Genomic DNA, 21,552 nt, shown 5'->3' with positions numbered 1-21,552 from the left:
GTTTCATAGATAGGTTTCATTTTTCAAAAAAGGGGAAGAAACACCATTCTGTGGCTCGATGTGGGTTTGTCAGTTATTGCCTCCCCCCTTCCTGGGACTTCCCACTGTTCTTGAGCACAAATCAGACTCGAGCAAACACAACTCTTTCCATGGGATCAGTTATAAGAAGAATGGCCAGGCACTGAGCAGCTTAGTTTCTTGGTCTTACCAGTGGAAGGCTTGCCAACATTTCTGAAGAAAGCCCTGGCTGGCTCATTCCTCTCTATATGGTCGATTGCTGTTGCTTCTGGACCAAAGGAGCAGATTGGTTAGTGAAGGTAAGACAAAGGAGACAACAGGCCCTCTCAGTGTTACCCCTTCGCTCATCTCTCTTCTCACCTTTTTAGTCTGTCCTCATCAGAAGCCAGATGCGATCCTAGCACCTCAGATGCTTTTCTAGTTGACTGAATCAGAAGGCGAGCAGGAGTTGAAGCAAGCATTCCAGGGAGCGGGCGGATAAAGGGCAATTAAGTCAAACGCTCCCTTCTCTGAGCTCCCCACGTTCACCTTGTGGGTCATTTCGAAAAGATTTTTTTGACCTAGCGATGTGGACAGGTGGGATCCAGGACTAGCTGTGGGACTGATGCAGTCCTCGTTCAGTAACTGCTGCACAGATTTAACTTCCAGGTTTTGGAAAGAAAAGCCTAAAAACCTGACCGGAGTTTGGCAGGGATAGCACAAGGCTAGAATTGAGTTACAGTGATCGAGTTTTTGAGAGGAGTACCATTACCGTAAGCTCCAGTTGGCTCTGACTCTCAATTATTCATTCCAGAGCTTGAGATAAGTGTTTTCCTGTGTGGCAGGGCAGACTCAAAGCGGATGTGATCTCCGGTGCTGTTGCTTTTCGAATCGCCATCTGGCTGGTTGGGGGCAAGTCTACCTGTTGGTATTAGAGACCGCATGCGCAGGTGGGCTTTTGTCTCAGTTATCTGTAGATCTGCTCAAACGTCCTTCTTCTTGCGCACATCCGTCTGTGCATCAATATCGACTTGACGTGGCCCGAATATTCAGACTGATATTTTTAGAACATTTCTTTTGTAGGTCGGTGTAATAACAGTGTGTTTCAGAGCTTGCGAAGCTTCTCGTCGGAGGGGAGAGTTATTGCAATTTGGGTCAAACATTCACATTAGAACGGTCATTTAGGGGATATACAAAGGTAGTGCCCTAACTGTCATTTCACAGCCCAGTGGGGTGTCAATAGCTACTCCAAGTTACTGAAACATTGCTAATCACATATCTGGTGATTACCTCAGATATATAAGATACTGTCCCTCTAAGCTCTTCACAAACATGACAGAACCTAGGTTTGCCTTCATTAACTAAACAGAGTTATTTTCCTCCCAGTTTTTTTTTTTTTTTTGCAGGGTTTCAAACCTGTATTAAAACGGAAAGAATAGTCCAATGAACACCCGTATTACCATCGAGATTTAGCTGTTGTAGCTTGTTGCCGTATTGACTTTCTCACTATCTTGTTCTCTCTTCATACACACACACACACACACACACACACACACACACACAAATATAGACACGGTTTCTTTGGTGACTTAGGACACATGTCACCCCCAGATTCTTGAGCATTATCTCCTAAGAAAAAGGGCAGTCTTCTACGTAATTACAGTGCTAAGGAAATTTAACATCAATATGTTACTATTATCTGCTATATGACCCATATTTAAATTTCTCCAATTAACCACATGTTCTTCACAATTTGATTTTCTCAGTTTAGAACCCAATCAAGTATATCACATCGCATTTTGGTGATAGGACTACAGATTAAGTAATTAAGTAAATGTTAATGGTAATAGAGATAATTACCAATATAATGAACAATGATAAACAATTATAACACCAAAGGAATGTAAGCTCAGTCAATACTATTATGATCACTTTTCTTATTTTTCTATTCCTCTCGTTTTGTGTCAAATTCAAAAAAGTGATCATAAGCTTTAATTTTTTCGTTTGTGGGATGTCAAGACCAAATATGAAGGAAATCCAAATATGACAAAAATCTATTTACAAATTTTCTGCATCAAAATTTACAGTGCCATAATAAGGAAACTCACATATCCACATAAAACCCTAGGAAGTCGCCGTTACCTTGGGTCTGAACTGAACAGAAAATTTACTTGCAGAAGTTAATACGAAAAACAGAGGACTTTTGACTTATATTTTCTTAGCCATCAAATTAGACTTCCAGAAATCAAGAATCACTTCATGTTTGATAGAAGAGATCAGCTCAAACTATTTCTTTTGTAATAAGATTTGATATATGAATGAGTGATACTTCAGAGCGTCCACTGACAGATGCCACTGAAGATGAAAGAAGGAATATAAAGCAGGGTATATGGCGAAGGGGACACCCATTTCTAGCTCTAGAAAACATACACTTTCAAAGGCAACAGTAAGGAAACTGCAGCAGCTTTTTTTAGACGGGGAGATCCCTCCTAAAGAAACCCTGTTTTGGGTAAAGTTCTTGCATCACTCGCTGAAAAACAAAACATGAAACACAGATTTACTTCTCACAATGAAAAAAAAAGTATAATATAGGTTTGGTTCCATAATAACTAGATATATGAACAAAATAAAATTCAAGGTTTTCAGAGATAACCTTTTGGTAGTTTAGTCACAAGACCGAGAAATCAAGATAAAAAAAAAACACCACAAAGATAGGAATTATGGGATGTAGGATTTAGATTATAGGAGAAATAGATGAAGAGATGAAATGGAGTATTTTGAGGCTGGGGGGTAATAAAAATATCTCTGATAGGTCACCTACACACCATCTTCACAAGACAGTGTTTCATCCTCAAATTTGAGGCAAGAATAAATCTGCTCATCTGACTGGCAAATTAAAAAATAAGATTGTGTTGGAGAATGTCAGTGGAAACCATTCATTTCTCATGTTGCTAGTGAGAGAATTGGCCCAAGCTCCTTGAAGGGCAATTCGCCTTCTCCAAACCTGTCCTACAGAAATGCTCAAGGATGTGCATGCAGGGATGACACACAGTAAAAAAGCAAGAAGAACCTCAGTGCTCACTTTGAGAAATGATTTGCTGACCTAAGATATGCCTGTAGATGTATTATTTTGTAACTGTTAGAAGGCAGATCTATTTAAGCAGACGTGATGACAACAGGTGGGAGCCAAACTACACCCCAGCTAGCTGGGCCCAGGATGTTCTCGGAAACATCGAACAGCTTTTCCTGCCTTTATTTCCTAGGATGCCAGGAGCCAGCCCTATCCTGCCTCCTCCACGTGGCTCTGGAGGCCTCTTGGTACCCCTGTCTTAACCCAGCCCCTCAGACCTATCACCTCCACTTCCCACCAATCCCCATCTTCTCGCTTTCCTTTTGCTATGGCCAGTCACTCCTTCATTCAAAGGAGTTTCCCAATGATTCGTTTCACCAATTTCTTTAAGGCTGCAGATGATTTTGCTCAAATTCCATGCAATCCTGAAACATACCATGGAGGTAGCAACAGAATAAGCCAGAACCTCTCATTTTGGGGCAAGAATGCCGAATGGATGGCCAGGGGCTCAGAACTGTGGCTAGAGGAGACGTGAAGGGTGAAACGGGTGTTGGATAGGGAAGCAGGGCTCTCAGGACAGAAATAAAAATGCACAAAGACCTGGGATGGGCATGAGGTGTGGAGAACAGGGAGCAGTCAGGCATGGCTGGGGTCCTGAGTCTTTTGGGGAACACACAGAGAGGAGGTTGGGAAGACAGACAAAGATCATGTATCACGAGGGCCTCACGTGTGTGGACTTGAACCCAGAGGTTCCGGGGAGCTGTTGATAGTTAAACAGTGCATCTGTAATACTGAAGTACTCTGTGGTTGCAAAATCAAGGGCGAGGTGATGTCAGGCCACTGCCAGTGGGAGTGGCTGGGGAGAATGTTCACATGGTAAGATTAAAAGGCCAGAGAGGATGAATTATTTGAATACCTCAAAGACATGCTGGCATTGATACACATGGGACATGTGTATAGCCCCCTGGGCCACTCCTCTGGCGTGGGCACCGGCTGTCTCCTGGGATCTTTTCTTTCTGTACTTCCCGTATCTTCCTTCCTTTATTCCCAAGTGCTGCTGTTAGTAAACGGACTCAGGGTGGACACCCTTCTCCTCGAAGGACTCATTACTTGTCATGACTGCTTGATGTTAACTGCTCTCAACAAGGCAGTGGCGGATCTCTTTTACCAACAGACCATACGCTTTGGGGTTTATGCATTTAGACTTGAATCTTGCCTCCAGTACTTAGTTGCTTTGTGTCTTTGGGAAGGTCATGGGTCCAATCTCAACCTTGGCTTTCTCGCTTGGAAAATGCAAATTATGGTAAGAGCTAACATGTAGCGTTATGGAAAAGCGAGGTGTCATGCATGGAAAGTACCCGACACAACTATGATTATTAGGATTATGCTCTATCCCAGTACTGCATCTGCTTTGTGACTTAGGTCAAGGGTAGGCAAACCACGGCCCATGAATCAAATTTGCCCTTTGCCTATTTTTCTAAATAAAGTTTTACTGGAGCAGGAGCCACATGCATTTGTTTACATATGGTCTGCGGCTGCTTTCCTGCTATGACGCAGACCAGCAGTGGCAGAGACTTAAAATATTAAATATTTGGCCCCTTACAAAAAAAAAAGTCTGCTGATCTGTAACTTAGAGAGTTCTTAATCCGTTTTTATTTTGTTTGGGTGTAAATGAAAAGTATTTCTATGTACAGAGTATAACGAGAGTTTTCTGAGCAAATGTCAGCGCGAGCGAAGAAGGAAGAATTTACATTGCTATTTCTTCTGAAATCCAAGTCAATGATTTAACAAGGTTCTGCACTTTAACACATATTTCTAAGACGTGAATTTGCACATAAGGTTAATTTTGGTATTCCCCTGTCTGGTAATGATTAATGTAGACTAAATTTGCCTGGAACATCTCATCTGCCAATGTCCTTGGATGTCTTTTCCTTCACACTTAGTTATGGGCAATTCTAAATATACCTATATATCTTCTCTGCGATGAGAAACAAAAATTCAAGTGATAAAATACCTTGGAACAATTAAAATAATCCATTGGCTTACATTTCAGGGTCTCAGATGAAATTTACTCTAATACGTGTCTTAATATTTGTTTGAAGTATACCTTTTACAATGTCTGTGAAGACATTAGTGTCATAAGAATTTCACAAATAATCACTGAAATTTTTAAAAATGCTAACAATTTAAATAAACTCAACATTATTTCTCTATTTTTAAATTTTAGGATATCATGATATGCAGTATTGTTTTCACTCTAGTAGTACATTGAAGGGTCTTATGAGTATCAAATGAGTTAATATATAATTTTTGTTTATGAATTTCACCCAATATTCCTCTGCATAGCTTTGGAGCAAGCTTTCAAAAGCTGCTTTATCATGCTCTCTGCTGCCCTCTGCTGCTAATTTTCAGAAACTTCTTTCGATTCTGAGTAACGCTTGCTTAACACTCTTTATACTTAACAAACGCATGCAATATTAAAGTTTGAGGGGACTCAACCGGTAATTTAATCCTACATTCTTCATTTACAGATCAGAAGTTGAGTCTCTGAGGAGTTAAGTGACATGTGAGTGTGGCCTCTTTTCTGACTGCCAGTGTTTCAATGTCTGGTGGCTTTGGACGTATTACTTAATTTTGACTTCTGTGTAATGAGCATAATAATAGTACCTACACCTGCGAGTCTTCGTGGGGACCCAGTGACTTAGTACGTACTAAAGCACTTAGGATGTGGGTTGTAGCTAGCACTGATGTGAGCTATTTTACTGACTTGTCATTGACAAGACTAAAACCACAGCTCGTGACAGGGTCAGAACGAGAATTCTGGTCTCCTGACTAGTTCAAGAATTTTTTTTGCTTTAGTCCAAATATATGATGAAACTTTATCTTTGAATGTAGATTTTAAAAATATGAGTTGTCCAGATATTTGAAGTTCTTGTAGTCTTTACAAAGCTATTGATACTACCGCTCTGGCTGTGGCTCATTCCTCCTTCGGCTATGCAAGGCGGGCTCCTCACAGAAATTACTACCAAAACTCACAAACTCCTCTGGCTCCCAGTACAAATCCCTACTGCACACACCTGGAAGATGCTTGAGAAACTCAACTAAACCCATTAGCTTCTTTTCCAGCTCTTTCTCCTGATCTCCCCATTTTGGTCAGTGCTGGTGCCATTTCCCCAGCAGGCCCAAACTGCTATTTTTGGCTCCTCTCTCTCCTTCCTTTCCATGCCCGTGAGTCTCGGTCTCTCAAGTTCATTTCTTCTCTTCCTCTTCAGCTACCTCCCACCCTGGTTCCTGTCCCAATCCCCTCGGCTGTGGCCTCATAACTTGGGTCCTTAACTCCAATCTCACTTTGCTGAAATCGTTCTCCTACTTTATTGAGAGATGGCATCATGCCCTGCATCAGCTTGGTTACCTTCCAGAACGTTGTATGGCCTGCAGGGTACACTGGATGTCCTCAGCCTCGCATGACCCAACTTACTTCCCCTGATGCTCCTCCCTCCCAGCAATCTTTTCCTTTAGCCACGAGCCTATCTGTCCCTAGAAATTAGGACATATTTTCTGCTTTTCCATCATTGGACTTAGCACTTTCTGCCTTAGTGGCCTGCCTTGGGGCCTACACATCAGAATGGTAGGGCTCTCATTCCACCAGAATCAAGGTACCAACAAAGCTTTCGGCTGATGACAAATAGTGCAAAAGGCCCATTATTCCAAACCAAATCCTAGACCCTCTTCCATCATTGTTTTGAAGGAGTGGAGATGATCTGGAAGTGCTCTTAAACATCATTCACATAAAATGAAAGAAGACTCCATTAGGGCCGATTATTTGATATGAAAAGAAACAGGACACAGAGTGGGAGATTTGGGATAGGGCTGAATGGGAACAAGGGCTACTAAAGAAAGATTGTGAAATTTTAGTAAAAGCCTTAGGTGACCATGACTTTGAGAAATAACACTTGTATCCCAGCCAGACTGGTGTCTGTTACTGATGACAGGAGAATGACCCCACAAGTCTCTTTACTTCTGTTGACTTCTCCTCTCTCTGCAAGAATTCTTCCTTTTTCTCATGTCTGTTCAAATCCTTCTTGTTCTTTAGGGCCAAATGAAAGTTTACCTTTTACACAGTGATTTTTCTGTTTCTTCTTCACGCTTAGAATATGTTCTAACTTTGGGGGACCTCGGTGGCTCAGTTGGTTAAGTGCCTGACTCTTGATTTCATTTCAGGTCACGATCTCAGGGTCGTGAGATTGAGCCCCAGGTCCAGCTCTGTGCTGGGCGTGGAGCCTACTTAAGATTCTCTCCCTTCCTCTGCTCTTCCCCCCGACAGCCCCCTACGCTTCCCCACCTTGCTTGTATGCTCTTTCTCTCTCCCTCTCTCAAAAAAAAAGAATGTGTTATATCTTTAACCACAAACTCAGCTGTATAGGAAGGGCCAGCCTCTTTTTTTCCCCGCCTCTTAGTTACTTTAAAAATAGCTATATTTAGTTTTTATTTTAATTAAGAAATGAATCCAAGTTCTACATGAACATGATTTGTGTCAAATGATCCTAAGAGGTTTGTTAGGCAAAACAGCAGTCCCTGCCCCTCTTTTTCAAAAGCAGCTTTTATCTGCTTTTTATTAATTATTTAGTGTTTACCTCCAACTTTTGTTTTTTTTTTACTTCGGGGCCTTATTTACTGCCTTGTCACCCCAACCAGATAATGATTAAGTTGTTTTGTTCCCCCCCCACCCGCCTGGCTTCTACAAGCACATACACCAAGCACATGCTAAGTCAGTGTTCCTTTGTCTACACTGGCTGGCCACCCAGTTTGGGCAAAGAGGCAAAGGCTTAAGACAATATTTATTGTTATTACATTACTCTACCTGATAAAGTACTATCCTCATCTCCTGACTTTGTCATCCTGCGACAATACCTCATATTTGGTTAGATCAATTTTTACCACTTTATATATTATTGTGACTATCCAAAACTATGTCCAACTCAGCCATGTAGAAAACCACACTTTTTTTTTTGCTGCACAACTTTTTCTTAAATTATGAGCTGGAGTTTATAATTGCCTAGATCTGTGGCGCGTGATATGGTAGCCAAATGCAGCAATTTAAATGAAAGGAAACTGTCTGTCACACTAGCTATGTTTCACGCACACCCTAGTCCCGTGTGGCTCTCGGCTATTATATTGGACAGTGCACAGATATTTCACATTTCCATCACCAGAGAATCTGTATTAGATGGCACTTTCATCACCTCAGAGACAACCTAAGAAACCACACTATTAAAACAAAAATAGCTTTAAAAAATTTTCTTGAACCACTCACACAGGGATTCTAGACTTCCCCAAACAGTAACGGAAAAAAAAAATTAAAAGGAAGTGTCACATAATCTTGGTTTCAAAATACCTGAAGACAAAGTGTCTCAGATTAGGGTCCCATAGATCATCACCAAACAGCTCAAAGTTTATGCCCTTGGTTCACTAGCTTTTGAGATCCCCTCTTCAACACTCCTTGAAAGGAGTGCAGAGATGAATTAATCAGACGTTGCTCTAGAATTATTGCGATGACAGTGAATGACAGTGATCGTCTGGAGCACTTTAAATGGCAATTATAATTGCCTGTCTTGAGTATTTTAAAGTTTTATGTTACCACCTTCACTATCTTCTAAGCCTGTGCTGTCCAATAGAGTGCCATGTGGTGTTTTAAATTAATTTAAATAAAATTCAAATTCAGTTTCATTAGCTCCATTTCCAGGGTCCGCTAACCACGTATGGCTACCACTTAACATTTTGGGCAGCGCAGACAGAGATCACTGCGTCGTTTCAGAAAGTTCCGTTGGATAGCACTCGTTGAAATTTTTCGTTTGCTTCGCTTTTCCTAATTCACCCCCAAGTCCATAGCCAATGCCATAAATCTTACTTCACGGTGCTCGGACTTATGAAGTGGTCTTCCACTTCATCTTTGTCTTCAGAAGCCTTCTGATCTTTTCCAACCAGCCGAGTTGCCTTCTGAGCCTCTTATACTTAACTCTTCTCAGTAGAGCACATCTTCCACTGACTTCCTGAGAGAGGTGCCTGAGAGATGAGCTATTTGAGACTTGTGACTTAAAAAAAAAATCTCTATTATATCCTCATACTTGTTTGATGATTTGGTCATTAAATTCTAGGTTGAATATAAATTTTATTCAAAAATTTTTTGACATTGTTACATAATGCTCTCGCTTTTCATGTTGTTTTAGAGAAGTCTAAACATTCCGGTTCTTGTATTCTTTTTTCTCTCTGAAAATGTATAATGTTTTCTCTTTGTCCCAAGTGTTCTTTTTCAGTAACAAGAGGGGACATATAGGAAAAGCAGGTGTTTACCCAGTATTCTGGAAACATTTCCTTCAGTTCTGGGAAATGCTCTTTGTTTTAATTTCTCCCCTATATTCTCTGTCTTCTTTCTGAGCCTTCTATCACTCAGATAATGACTCTCCTGGACTGGTTTTCTAATTTTATCTCTACTATTTTTCATCCTGTATTTTTGTTCTACTTTCAAAATGGGACTTTGCCTCAACTTTACTTTCCAATCTTTCTACTGAGCTTTAAAATTCACTTTTTTAATTTCTAAGGATGCCAGAATGTTTTTTTTTTTTTAAATAGCATCCTAGTTTTAACTGAAGATTGTTTCATCAACTCGGTCCCCTTGAGAATGCTGTCAGTAGCTCATGCCCCCCACCCCCACACTGAATTGGCTCTTGGATTTTTCCATGGTTCTTATTAAGAGTCTCTCATCTATGGAACATAAGAACTAGGAAGATCGGTAGGAGAAGAAAGGGATAAAGAAAGGGGGGGTAATCAGAAGGGGGAATGAAGCATGAGACACTATGGACTCTGAGAAACAAACTGAGGGCTTCAGAGGGGAGGGGGGTGGGGGAATGGGATAGACCGGTGATGGGTAGTAAGGAGGGCACGTATTGCATGGTGTACTGGGTGTTATACGCAACTAATGAATCATCGAACTTTACATCAGAAACCAGGGATGTACTGTATGGTGACTAACATAATATAATAAAAAAATATTATTATAAAAAAAAGAGAGTCAGTATTCTGGGCTCCAAAGACATTAACCCTTGGTCTCCCACTTTCCGGCTTCTGAAATGTTTTTGCACTTGTCTCTTCTGTTCTCACTTTTCTTATGACTATTCATGTTTCAAATTGATCAGGATTTCTTCAGTCACTTCAGGGCTCCTTTCTCCTTGGGGTTCTCCCCTCAATTCCAGCTTGCTTACACAGAGCTATAGGGTCAGCTATGGATATAGAAGGGAGGATATGTTTGGGGGCCAACATGTCATAATACTGGCATCCATGGAAACTTCTTCACCTGGTCCCTGGGAAATAATTTATATATATGTCTGCAATCTTCCCACCCCCAACCTAAGTCTTCTCCAGGTTTGGAGGCCCTGGGTATGTGAACCGACTTGATGAGGCGGCCTCAGGCCTGTCCACCTAAGCAAGCCATGTGGCGGGCTCTCCTTCCCCACACCACACCATGCCAAGCAGGAGAGCATTTCCTTCCACTTCTGGCTTCCTGAGATTTTATGTGGGAGGTGGGGCACAGACTTCTCTTCTTGCTTCTCAAACCTAGCTGAGGTCACAGCACTTCCGCCCGTGGGGAATTACATCCGGTTGTCTCTTGTTGATGCATAAATTCTATGCCTTAGATCCTTTAGGGCTCTGGATTCTCAAGTTTAAAAGCTCAAGTTACGTTTTCTCACAAGCCCTTTTCAAAAACTGAATTCTGGGGGCGCCTGGGTGGCACAGCGGTTAAGCGTCTGCCTTCGGCTCAGGGCGTGATCCCGGCGTTATGGGATCGAGCCCCACATCAGGCTCCTCCGCTATGAGCCTGCTTCTTCCTCTCCCGCTCCCCCTGCTTGTGTTCCCTCTCTCGCTGGCTGTCTCTATCTCTGTCAAATAAATAAATAAAATCTTAAAAAAAAACCTGAATTCTGCCAAGAGTTCTAGAAGCCCATTCATGAACTCAGAAGTAGAGAGCCTCATTTTTGTTCTAGTTTTTCAGATGGTATTCTGAGACCTTGAAGGCTGTCATCCCGAGCTGCAGCCTGGCTGGGGCGGCCGAGGCGAGTGGCGAACTGTCTCGCTATTTCACCTGTACGATAACGTCCTTTGTTCTGTAGATTATCTGCTTCCCACGTATGTTAAGAGCTGCCTTTTCATCTTGATGTTCAGGTTGAGGGAAGACCTACACTTAGAAAGTTTTCTCAGGAAAATTTTCATTATCCTCCTAAGTGTGTCCGGCCTACAAGAACCACCTCACAGATTTGTTGAAAACCTTTAATTTTGTGTTTGTGTCTTTATGGGATGTAACACTGAGTAGAATATAGTAATTACTTAAATAATTGATAAATTTACTGAATCTATCTCCAGATACTTCTAAAAGAGAAAATCAACACTGCAAAAATAAATCTTATACAATCAAAACAATTACACTATTTTTTCCGTTTATAATGTTACTCTTATACAATTAAAAATTCACTTGGGAACTAACTGAATATAGATGTTAAAATGTAAAAACAGGACCCTTCTCTTTAGATAAAATTATTTCCTAATTTGACTTTTTCCTTTTTTTTTTTGAACACTGTTTTTTTTTTAAGATTTTATTTGAGAGACAGAGAGCGCACAAGCAGAGGGAACAGCAGGCAGAGGGAGAGAGAGAAGCAGGCTCCCCGCTGAGCAAGCAGACTGATCCCAGGACTCTGGGATCATGACCTGAGCCGAAAGACAGCGCTTAACCCACTGAGCCACCCAGGCATCCCCTCATTTGACTTTTCCATTTCAGGCTCAAGTTAATAAATGTGTTTGAAAAGCCTGGCCCTCAAGGCCAAAGAGGAAGAGTTAGTTATCTTTTCTGTTGTCTGGTGCCCCAGTGCCAGGAATGCCACACTGTTCCTTTTTTTAGCAAAGGCAGCTGCTCGTTTCCAGCCTGTTCTAGCCACTCCAGACTCCAGGGACACCTCCTGTGAGGAGGGGAGACAGGCGGAGCCAAAGCCCCAGGTCAGGAAAGTTCCCTGCTAACTAGGGGAGAGGTAAACAGATCAGCTGGGCACAGAGACATTTCTAGGATGTCTACAATGAGAAGCAGGCAGGACAGAGCAGGGAACTCCTCCTGGGCTACAGAGGTAGGGGAGGCTCTGTGGGCTTTCACGATGGGTTGGTAGTGAATTCTTTTCCTACGGGCCATTGTTGAGTATTTAATTCAAGCTATTTAATTCAAGCTATTAACTATCTTTTAAGTCCCTCCAAAATGCAAACCATTGTGCCAGCTCCCGGGGATAAACACAAAGATGAGTTAAGACACAGCTCTTACTTGCAGTGGCAGTTGCCATAAGTTTATGCCACGTTTTTCCCCCCATAACCCACTAGTTACTTCCCCAATTTCCAGCTTCTCAGTCATTCCCCATTTTCTCTGGGGCAGAAAGCAAACGCTTCCACCTGACACCCAACGCCCTCCAATTCCAGTCTTTTCCAGCCCCTTCTACGTATGCTCGGCATCTTGGTACACGGTGAACAGGCCATGCCACCATATTCTCTTTTAGCTCTGTGTACGGCTGCAACTCCCATTCAATCTTCACAATTTAGCTGAAACGTCATCTTCCCTAGGACACATCCTGTGACTTCTCTGCCTTTGCCCCAGGCTGTGTTAGGGGCTCTTCTTCTGTACTTCCTTAGTATCTATCACTTTTTGGAATTGTCTGTACCCAGTTTTTCTCCCATAGAACCTTCTTGAAAGATGCAACTATGTTCTCTTTGTCTTTTTAACTCTACCCTAGGCCATAGTCCTGGTACACAGCAGGCACGTAATTATTAATGGCTTGGTGGATGAATGAAATCACCTTCTTTGTTGTCCTCTATTTTAAAAAATATTTTAAGAAGATTTTATTTATTTGGGGGTGGGGAGAGAGAGAGAAAGAGAAAGAGGAGGGAGGGTCAGAGGGAGAAGCAGACTCCCTACTGAGCAGGGAGCCCCACATGGAGCTGGATCCCAGGACCCTGAGATCATGACCTGAGCCAAAGGCAGACATTTACCACTGAGCCGCCCAGGTGCCCCCCTTTATGTTTGCTATCATCAACTGCTCATTTTTACAATTCCAATCTTCATTTCCCCTATTGTTACTTATCAACTCTCTTTCCAGAATGCTGTCAGAAGGGTATCTCAGTGGACTTGCCTACCAGAAGGACATCCACTGGAGCTGTTCATCTTATAATGAGCAGGTGGCTGAGGAGAATGAAGAAGAGACAAAATCCGCTACTCATTCCTACTGCTCGGTGGATGAAACCCAAGTCCGAAGTCTGTATGTGAGCTGCAAATCCTCGGACAAGTTTATTTCTTCAGTGCATTCGCGAGAGAGCCAACACAGTAGAAATCAGAGAGCCACAATGCTGCAGACAAACCCCAATCCCGTGTTTGAAAGTCCCAACGTGGCTGCGGTTGAAATATGTAGAGACTCCAGCCGAGAGACCTACTTGGTTCCGCCTTCCTGCCAAAGTATTTGCAAGAATTACAATGACTTACATATTGCAGGGGACCAGGTGATGGCTATTAATTCAGTGACAACAGATTTCCCCCCTCAGAGCGGTTTTGAATACGGCCCCTTGCTGAAATCATCTGAGATTCCTTTGCCCATGGAGGATTCCATTTCCCCCCAGCCCAGCTACTTGCCCCAAAAACCTATCCAGCGGTGTTCATCCTACTGGAGAATAACTAGCATCAAAGAGAAAAGCAGCCTGCAAATGCAGAAGCCTATGTCTAACGCAGTGCTGAACGAGTATCTGGAGCAGAAGGTGGTCGAGTTATATAAGCAGTACATTATGGACACCGAGTTTCACGACAGTTCTCCCACCCAGATCCTGGCGTCTGAACTCATCATGACAAGTGTGGATCAAATCAGTCTCCAAGTGTCTAGAGAGAAGAATCTGGAGACCTCCAAAGCCAAGGATATAGTCATTAACTGTCTATTACAGCTGGTATCAAGTGAAATCAGCACACCTAGTCTCCATATTTCTCAGTATAGCAACGTGAATCCATAGAGAGGATGCTTCTCGCTCAACTGCTCCAAGCTAAAGCAACCCTTTCTTTATTGATTCCGAGAATGTGCAGGAGGTGGGTGTGAAGGGGAGGCCAGAGCTAGAGAAGTAAAGGTTGGATGGAGGTCAGGTGTGAATTCAGAGGAAATCTCACCATTACACGTGATGAAGGCATGTGGAAAGAGAAGCCATAAAGACTAATTTCAAAGCAAAGGTTGTACAGCAACAAAGCAAAAATATAAAGGACCCCAAAAGAAAAGGTATGATTTAAGGGAGTACAGAAGTTTAAAAAGAAGACAAGCCAAATAAGAACATACGCCATGGGAAAACAAACAAACAAACAAACAACAACAAAGGTTTCAGGGTCAAGAGTTAATGTTTGTTAAGCAAATAAATTCCTCCAAGTTGTTTCTTCTTGAGAAGAATGGACTGTAGAAGGGTGCTATGTTTGGGTAGAAAGATTGGTTTCAACAGTTGTGAAATTTTATTTCTATTTCTTTTCTCTCTTCTTTATCAGATCATTTAAAATATCTATTCTTTATAAACATTCCAACAGTGACAAATTGCAATTGTGGTTTTTTTGAATGATTACTTAGCTACGGCCACTGTAACCTCCCAGTTCTGTTTACTAGTGAAGACGAAGTCTTCTAAATGGAAAATACCACATTGTGAATTTTTCTTTTTTCTTTTTTAAAGATCTTATTTTTAGTCATCTCCCCACCCAACTTGGGGCTTGAACCTACAACCTTGCGATCAAGAGTCACATGCTCCACCGACTGAGCCAGCCAGGTGCCCCTCACATTGTGAATATTAAAATAATTCATTTTATTTTGCTATCTATGATTTTCTTGGTGGTACTAAGCTTCTAAAGAAGTTAGGAAACTTAATCCCCCCCCCTCATTTTTTTCTCCACTTTCTCTTGACCCTTCTGGAGCCAGGAAGGGGTCTTCTGCATCCTCCAAACAAGGTTACAAGCTCTAGAGACCCATCATAGCAAATTCTGTCAACTCATGCACTAGAATGGTAGCTTCCTGAACACCTCACTGCTCTACCCCGTTCTTCTAGCTTAAGGGATGGCAAAACATGGCTCACTGGACTTCTCTATCTAGCCTGCTGTCTGTTTTTTAAATTATGATATAATTGACATATAACATTACATTAGTTTCAGGCATATAACATGAGTCACTATATCTATTGCAAAATGATCACAATAAATCTAGTTACACCCTTTTTGAAACCCATGAGCTCAGAATTTCTTCTATCATTTAAAAATGGAAAAACCAATCAAAAAGTATTTGACAGGTGAAGTCAGAGACCCAAATTCAGTGTCCATAAAATCAGGCTTTATTGTAATTCAGCCACACCCATTCATATATGTATTGCCGATGGCTGCTTTCACACCCGAGGCAGAGTTGAATAAATGTGACAGAGAAAATGGCCCACCAGAGTCTAAAACACTATCTGTCCTCTTACGGAGAAAGTTTGCCAACCATACTACTCAATAGTGCCTTGCCCGTACAATGGTCGCTGGACTTACTCGAGCTTTCCTGGGAAGGTGAAGGTGACTGAGATGAAGCCTGGGGAGAGAGCTTCCTGGGGAGTGAGGAAACAGAAAAGGTTTCCACAGAGGCCTCTGGAGCTGGGATGGTCCTTCAAAATGCATCCAAATTGAAATGAGAGGGGTGGCTGTGGTTCTCCAGCTCGATCAGAAGGGGGCGTAACTTGAGCTGAGGCAGTTCAGTTCAGGGCACCATTCACCAAGTGAGAAGCAGCTGCTGGGGAAGGAACACCTCATACAGAAGCAGCGATGCAGGGCGGAGCAAAACAGCATCTTCTACATTTCTCAGTATTTATTTTTATAAATTAATGCTTTAAACATATAATATTGAGTAAGGAAACCTGGTTTTGAAATGATTATTCAGATATTTAATTCAGTTTTAAATTTACAGAATAATAGCTGCTCTTTATTAATGGCTTGGTGTGTGTCTGGCACCATGTTAAGTATTTTGCACGAGTTATTTTAAGAATTTCTCATCACCTATGAGAGCAAATGCCCATTATCCCTTTTTTCAGAGATGAGCCCACTGGGCTCGGGGAAGTTAAGTAACTTGTAGTGGGGCTAACAGTGGGTGGTGAAACTGGATTTGAATCCAGTTCTATTGAAATTCAAGGTCCTGGTCCTTAAGTACTACCACCTGCTCTCCTGTTGACCACCATGGTTTTTCCTCATTAAAGACTGGTTTTCACAAAATAAAAATTATATATATAAAAAAATAAAGACTGGTTTTCCTCTCCAAAGGAAAAGAACTCAAACCCTTCACCATTACGCTACATCATTTTTTCTTCATTGTTTCACTCGATAATATTTGCAGATCCTCACCCCCACCCAAGAACAAAAGCTTGGATTTACTCATTTGTTTCCCCAGGTCTCAAACACTATTTATGCATAGTAGGCACCTAATTAATGTATGTCAGATGGATACATTTGGCTGTGTTGGATACTGCATCTGGTGGTTGAAGTGAAAAACCATTAGTATGAAAACCAACTACTTCTGACTAGAAGTAAGTGCAACTGAGATTTCTTTCTCAAGGAGAAAAATAATTGATTAAATTACCTTAATTTCTTCTAACATGCTAGTATAATAAAGTACATTATAATGAAATATCATGGATATTTTTCTTCTCGCTTATTTACTGAGAAATAACTCGTTACAAAAGAGACCGGTTTGTCTCTTCCAGTGAGCCTTACTGGGATGCTATTTTGGGTGGGGGGTTGGAGCACTGTGCATTAAACGTAGGTAGGGAAGACACGTGTGCGTGCACACACACAGAGGGGAGTACGCCCTGTTCTCTGCCAGCTTACTGGATTGTTGCGAAGGCTAGCAAATAACTAGGTGACAAGTGACAAAGCCACTTATTAGGCAAGAACTTGACAAAGTGGTACAGACAGAAACACCATTATCAGTGATTGCAACTCAAGTGAGACACGGGCTAGAAGTAGATGGGGCAGGAAGTGGTAGACAGTGGGGGAGCCCAGCGCAGATGCCAAAGGGAAGTGATGGTTTAAATGACTCCTGGAGAGCAAGCTAGGATCTGGGTAGATGGATGGGCGAGGTGTTTCGTGCGAAGGCGTCAGTGTGTGTGATGCCACAGGGAACTCCGAGGCCTTGGCTACGACGGGAACTACATGAATGCACGAACAGCAGTAAGTTAGTTTGCTATGGCTAATGTAACAAATGACCACAAAATTCGTGGTTTAGAATAAAACAAACTTATTATCTTAGGGCTATGGAGGTCAAAAGTCCACAATGATTCCCACTGGGCTAAAGTCAAGGTGCTGGTGAGGCCGCGTTCTTTCCGGAGGTTGTAGGCGAGAATCAGTTTGCTTACCCTTCACAGCTTCTCGCGGCTACCCACACCCCCCGGCTCCTGGCTGCACGGCAAAGCGACCATCGCCATCAACGGGACTTCGCCTGCTCTGCCCCTCCTGCTTCCCTTTTATAAGGAACTTTAGGATTCCATTGGGCCCACCTCAATAATTGAGACTAACGTGCTCATCTCAAGATTCTTCAGTAATCACATCTACTAAATTCCTTTTGCCTTGTACGGTAACATTCACAGGTTCCAGGAATCAAGATACGAGTAGTTGCCAGGGCGAGGGGTGGTGGTGGACAGTATTCTGTCTACCACAGGAAGGACCATTTTTTTTCCTCCTGATTGTCAGAAATTTGCCTTTCCACTATTAATTTTTATTCAAGATGAATAAGTCCATGTTTGCTTATATGTAAAAGAGTTGGTTTCCTTTTGTGCCTGCTGTCATCCCATGCCGTATATTTTGATTTGTCCATAAACATTAATCTTGTGCTCATTTTAGACATCCTTTTCTGGATTCTTTTTTTTTTTTAAAGATTTTATTTATTTATATGATAGAGATAGAGACAGCCAGCGAGAGAGGGAACACAAGCAGGGGGAGTGGGAGAGGAAGAAGCAGGCTCATAGCAGAGGAGCCCGATGTGGGGCTCGATCCCAGAACACCGGGATCACACCCTGAGCCGAAGGCAGACGCCTAACCGCTGTGCCACCCAGGTGCCCCCCTTTTCTGGATTCTAATTCTATTTTTATCTTTTTTTTTTTTTTTAAGATTTTATTTATTTATGTGACAGAGAGACAGCCAGCGAGAGAGGGAACACAGCAGGAGAGTGAGAGAGGAAGAAGCAGGCTCCCAGCAGAGGAGCCCGATGTGGGACTCGATCCCGGAACGCCGGGATCACGCCCTGAGCTGAAGGCAGACGCTTTAACGACTGCGCTACCCAGGCGCCCCTATTTTTATCTTTCTTTTAAAATATGTTTCTTTTATTCATTATAAACATGGTATTGGCTCATTCTAGAAAATCTGAATAACAGCAAAGCGAAAGTTGAAGTCCTCAGTCCCCAAATATTCAGGTAACATTTTGAATGAATTTATTTCCTGTCTTTTCTCCATGTAATTTTTAAACATGGAAGTATGATTAACACACAGTGTTATATTAGTTTTAGGTGTACGATATCATGAATCAACACTTTTATACATTGCTCAGCGCTCATCAAGATTCCATGTACTTTTTTTGTTTTTCATTTCTCTGAGCTGTGATCACATCATCTTTGAATAAAATATTGTATCTTCGTTTCGCTGACACTGTAACAGAGGTAGGAGCTCTAAAACTAGTAGATTTGTAATGTTCGCCTGGGAACAATCTATTAGTTTTTCTTCCTCAAACGCTATTCGCTAACGTCCAATATTTTGTGGACATTTGTGTCTGCTGTAGAACATTGGGCCAATAGACACAGGAAATTGTCTATATTAACAATAAGATCTCTCTCTGAGTTTTAACTGTTAACCTAAAGTTTGACAGTCAAGAAATATGATTTAGATTATTTGCCTTTTTATGTTGTACTTGTCCATCCTGAAAATCACCCACCAGACTTTCATTTACTCCCTTTAAATTCAAAGAAATTCAACTAATGTTTATTCAGCATGAACTATTATACAAAGAGGAGGCTGACAGGGTCCCTGTTTAAAGAGCTTGTTGATGTGGTACAAAGTCTAGCAAGCAATGCACACTGGTGTGGCAAGACATGCGCAAGGACTATTTAAGATATGTTGAATAATTTTCCTTTCAGTTTATTCCAATTCAATGTCTGCAGTCCTTGCCCATATCTTGTTTTATTTATCTTCTTACTTTTTGACCCTCAGCCCCTGTTAGAGGGCTATGACTAGAACCTTCAATACCAAGCACACTGAGAAGCTGGAAAGGGGTAGGGGTGGGGTAACTTCAGTATGGACTTGAGCAATCAAGCCTGGCTTTGACCTTGATTTGGTCTTAATCTCAGAGGTGGCATGATGTGCGGCTAAGGCACATTTGGTACTGAAACCTCTCCCCTCCTTCTCACAGCACTTATTTCTGTCTTCCTGTGCCCAATGTCTTGCTGGGAATGGCTCCGATGCTGAAAAGAAAGGCTCTCAGGTAGAGAGTCTCTCAACATTTCACTAGAGACCTGCAGAGAGTACTTGTTAAAGTTGTTTTTGTGATTTACTAACTTTGGGGATTTAGGAAGATGAAAAAAGTATGACTGGTTTTTACAAATTTTTTTTTGCAGGATATAATTCATTTTTTTCCCTCTTGATAAACAGAAGCAAAAGTCTAGGTTCGGGGAGTAAATATTTCAGCTTAAATTGCAAGATGAATTAAAAGATATTTTGGGGGCTCCTGAGTGGCACAGTTTGTTAAGCATCCAACTCTTGGTTTCAGTTCAGGTGGTGATCTCAGGGTCATGGGATCGAGCCCCGCATCGCGAGCTCCGTGCAGAGCACAGAGTCTGAAGTTTCTTTCTCCTTCCCCTCTGTCTCTCTTCACCTCTCTCTCAAAATAAATAAATAAATCTTTTACAAAAAAAGATATTTTGTACTGGGGCACCTGGCTGGCTCAGTTGGTAGACCACAAGACTCTCAATCTCAGAGTAGTGAGTTCAAGCCCCACCTTGGCTGTAGAGCTTACACTAAAAAATATAAATAAAAGATATTTTGTGCTATCAGTATGTCCTAGTCAAAAGAATGTTTTATTTATCAGACTATTTTCTTAAGTAGGATAAAACTCATGGTTGGAGGAAGAAGAGAAAATGGACTTTGGGCTTTAGAAAGTCAGAAACCTGGACCTGCTTTCCAACAGCCTTGATGGCCCCCCACTCCAAACACACACATCTCTAAGGTGGTGGGGAGGCTTGAAAGAGGACCATTTTTGTGGCAGATGGGACCATAATAAGCCCTGAAAATGATTCCTGGGTCCTTTTTTTTTTAAACTATATATATAGTTTTTTTTTAAGATTTTATTTATTTATTTGACAGAGACAGCGAGAGAGGGAACACAAGCAAGGGGAGTGTGAGAGGGAGAAGCAGGCTTCCCGCCCAACAGGGAGCCCAATGTGGGGCTCGATCCCAGGACCCTGGGATCATGACCTGAGCCAAAGGCAGACGCTTAATGGCTGAACTACCCAGGTGCCCCATAAACTTTTTAAATATATTTTTAAAAAATTTTATTTATTTGAGAGAGAGAGCAAGAGAGAGAGAGAGAGAGAGAGGTGGAGAGGCAGAAGGACAGGGAGAAGCAGGCTCCCCGATGAGCGAGCAGGGAGCCCGACGAGGCGGGGCTGGATCTCAGGACCGAGAGATCACGACCTGAGCCGAAGGCAGACACTTAACTGACTGAGCCACCCAGGCGCCCTGATTCCTGGGTCCTATCTGTAAGGGACAGCTGTGGACCCAAAGGGCTCATGCAGATGGGACAGTGGGCCTCTTGGCACTGACCTGTGCTAACCTGTGTCCACTGATCACCAATAGTCTATGACTTGAAGATCAGCCACAAACTCCCACTTTAGCCTCCATCATTCCTTGGTCTTGTGCAACATGCCAGGACTGGGGAACAACTCTGAGAAGGACTGAAAACGCCAACAATGACTGAGGTGATTTTTTTCTGCCACTGTGGGAAAATTGAGGTTCGGATTCAGAGAAAGTGTTATTTATTACACCTTGAGTTTGTGATGAAGTTGAACTTCTAGTAATGAGACCCCTATTCCTCTACCCTGTCCTAGGAAGGAATAACCTAAAGATAGAAAACTCCAGCTTTGAAGTAACAGCATTATGAGAAGCACCAGGGAGAAGTTTGGTTCACCGCTTGTCCAGTGGACAGAAGCTGAGAGGAGGATGCGATGGAAATAGGGAACTTTCCTCGCTCTCTTCCTCCCTTCCCTCTTTTTTTCCTTATCTCTCTTCCCGCCTTTTGTTTCTTCCTTTAATCTTTCTTTCTTTCTTTTTTGTTCTTCCCTTTCTTTCTTTCTTTCTTTCTTTCTTTCTTTCTTTCTTTCTTTCTTTCTTTCTT

The 21,552-nt window shown here is 42.1% G+C and overlaps 1 protein-coding gene across 1 annotated transcript; it reads left to right on the top strand.

Moving 5' to 3' along the window:
* Positions 1 to 124: 124 nt before the first annotated feature.
* Positions 125 to 16,724, top strand: TASL (TLR adaptor interacting with endolysosomal SLC15A4). The gene is made up of 2 exons (XM_026513267.4): positions 125 to 317; positions 13,249 to 16,724. Exon 2 carries the CDS (start codon positions 13,250 to 13,252, stop codon positions 14,141 to 14,143), a length of 894 nt encoding a protein of 297 aa, XP_026369052.1. The 5' UTR covers positions 125 to 317; position 13,249; the 3' UTR covers positions 14,144 to 16,724.
* Positions 16,725 to 21,552: the final 4,828 nt, after the last annotated feature.

Source organism: Ursus arctos, chromosome X (genome assembly GCF_023065955.2).
Source record: "Ursus arctos isolate Adak ecotype North America chromosome X, UrsArc2.0, whole genome shotgun sequence".
NCBI classification, from domain to species: domain Eukaryota; kingdom Metazoa; phylum Chordata; class Mammalia; order Carnivora; family Ursidae; genus Ursus; species Ursus arctos.
The sequence above is the reverse complement of the archived record's forward strand: the minus strand, read 5'-3'. Positions and strand labels throughout refer to the sequence as shown.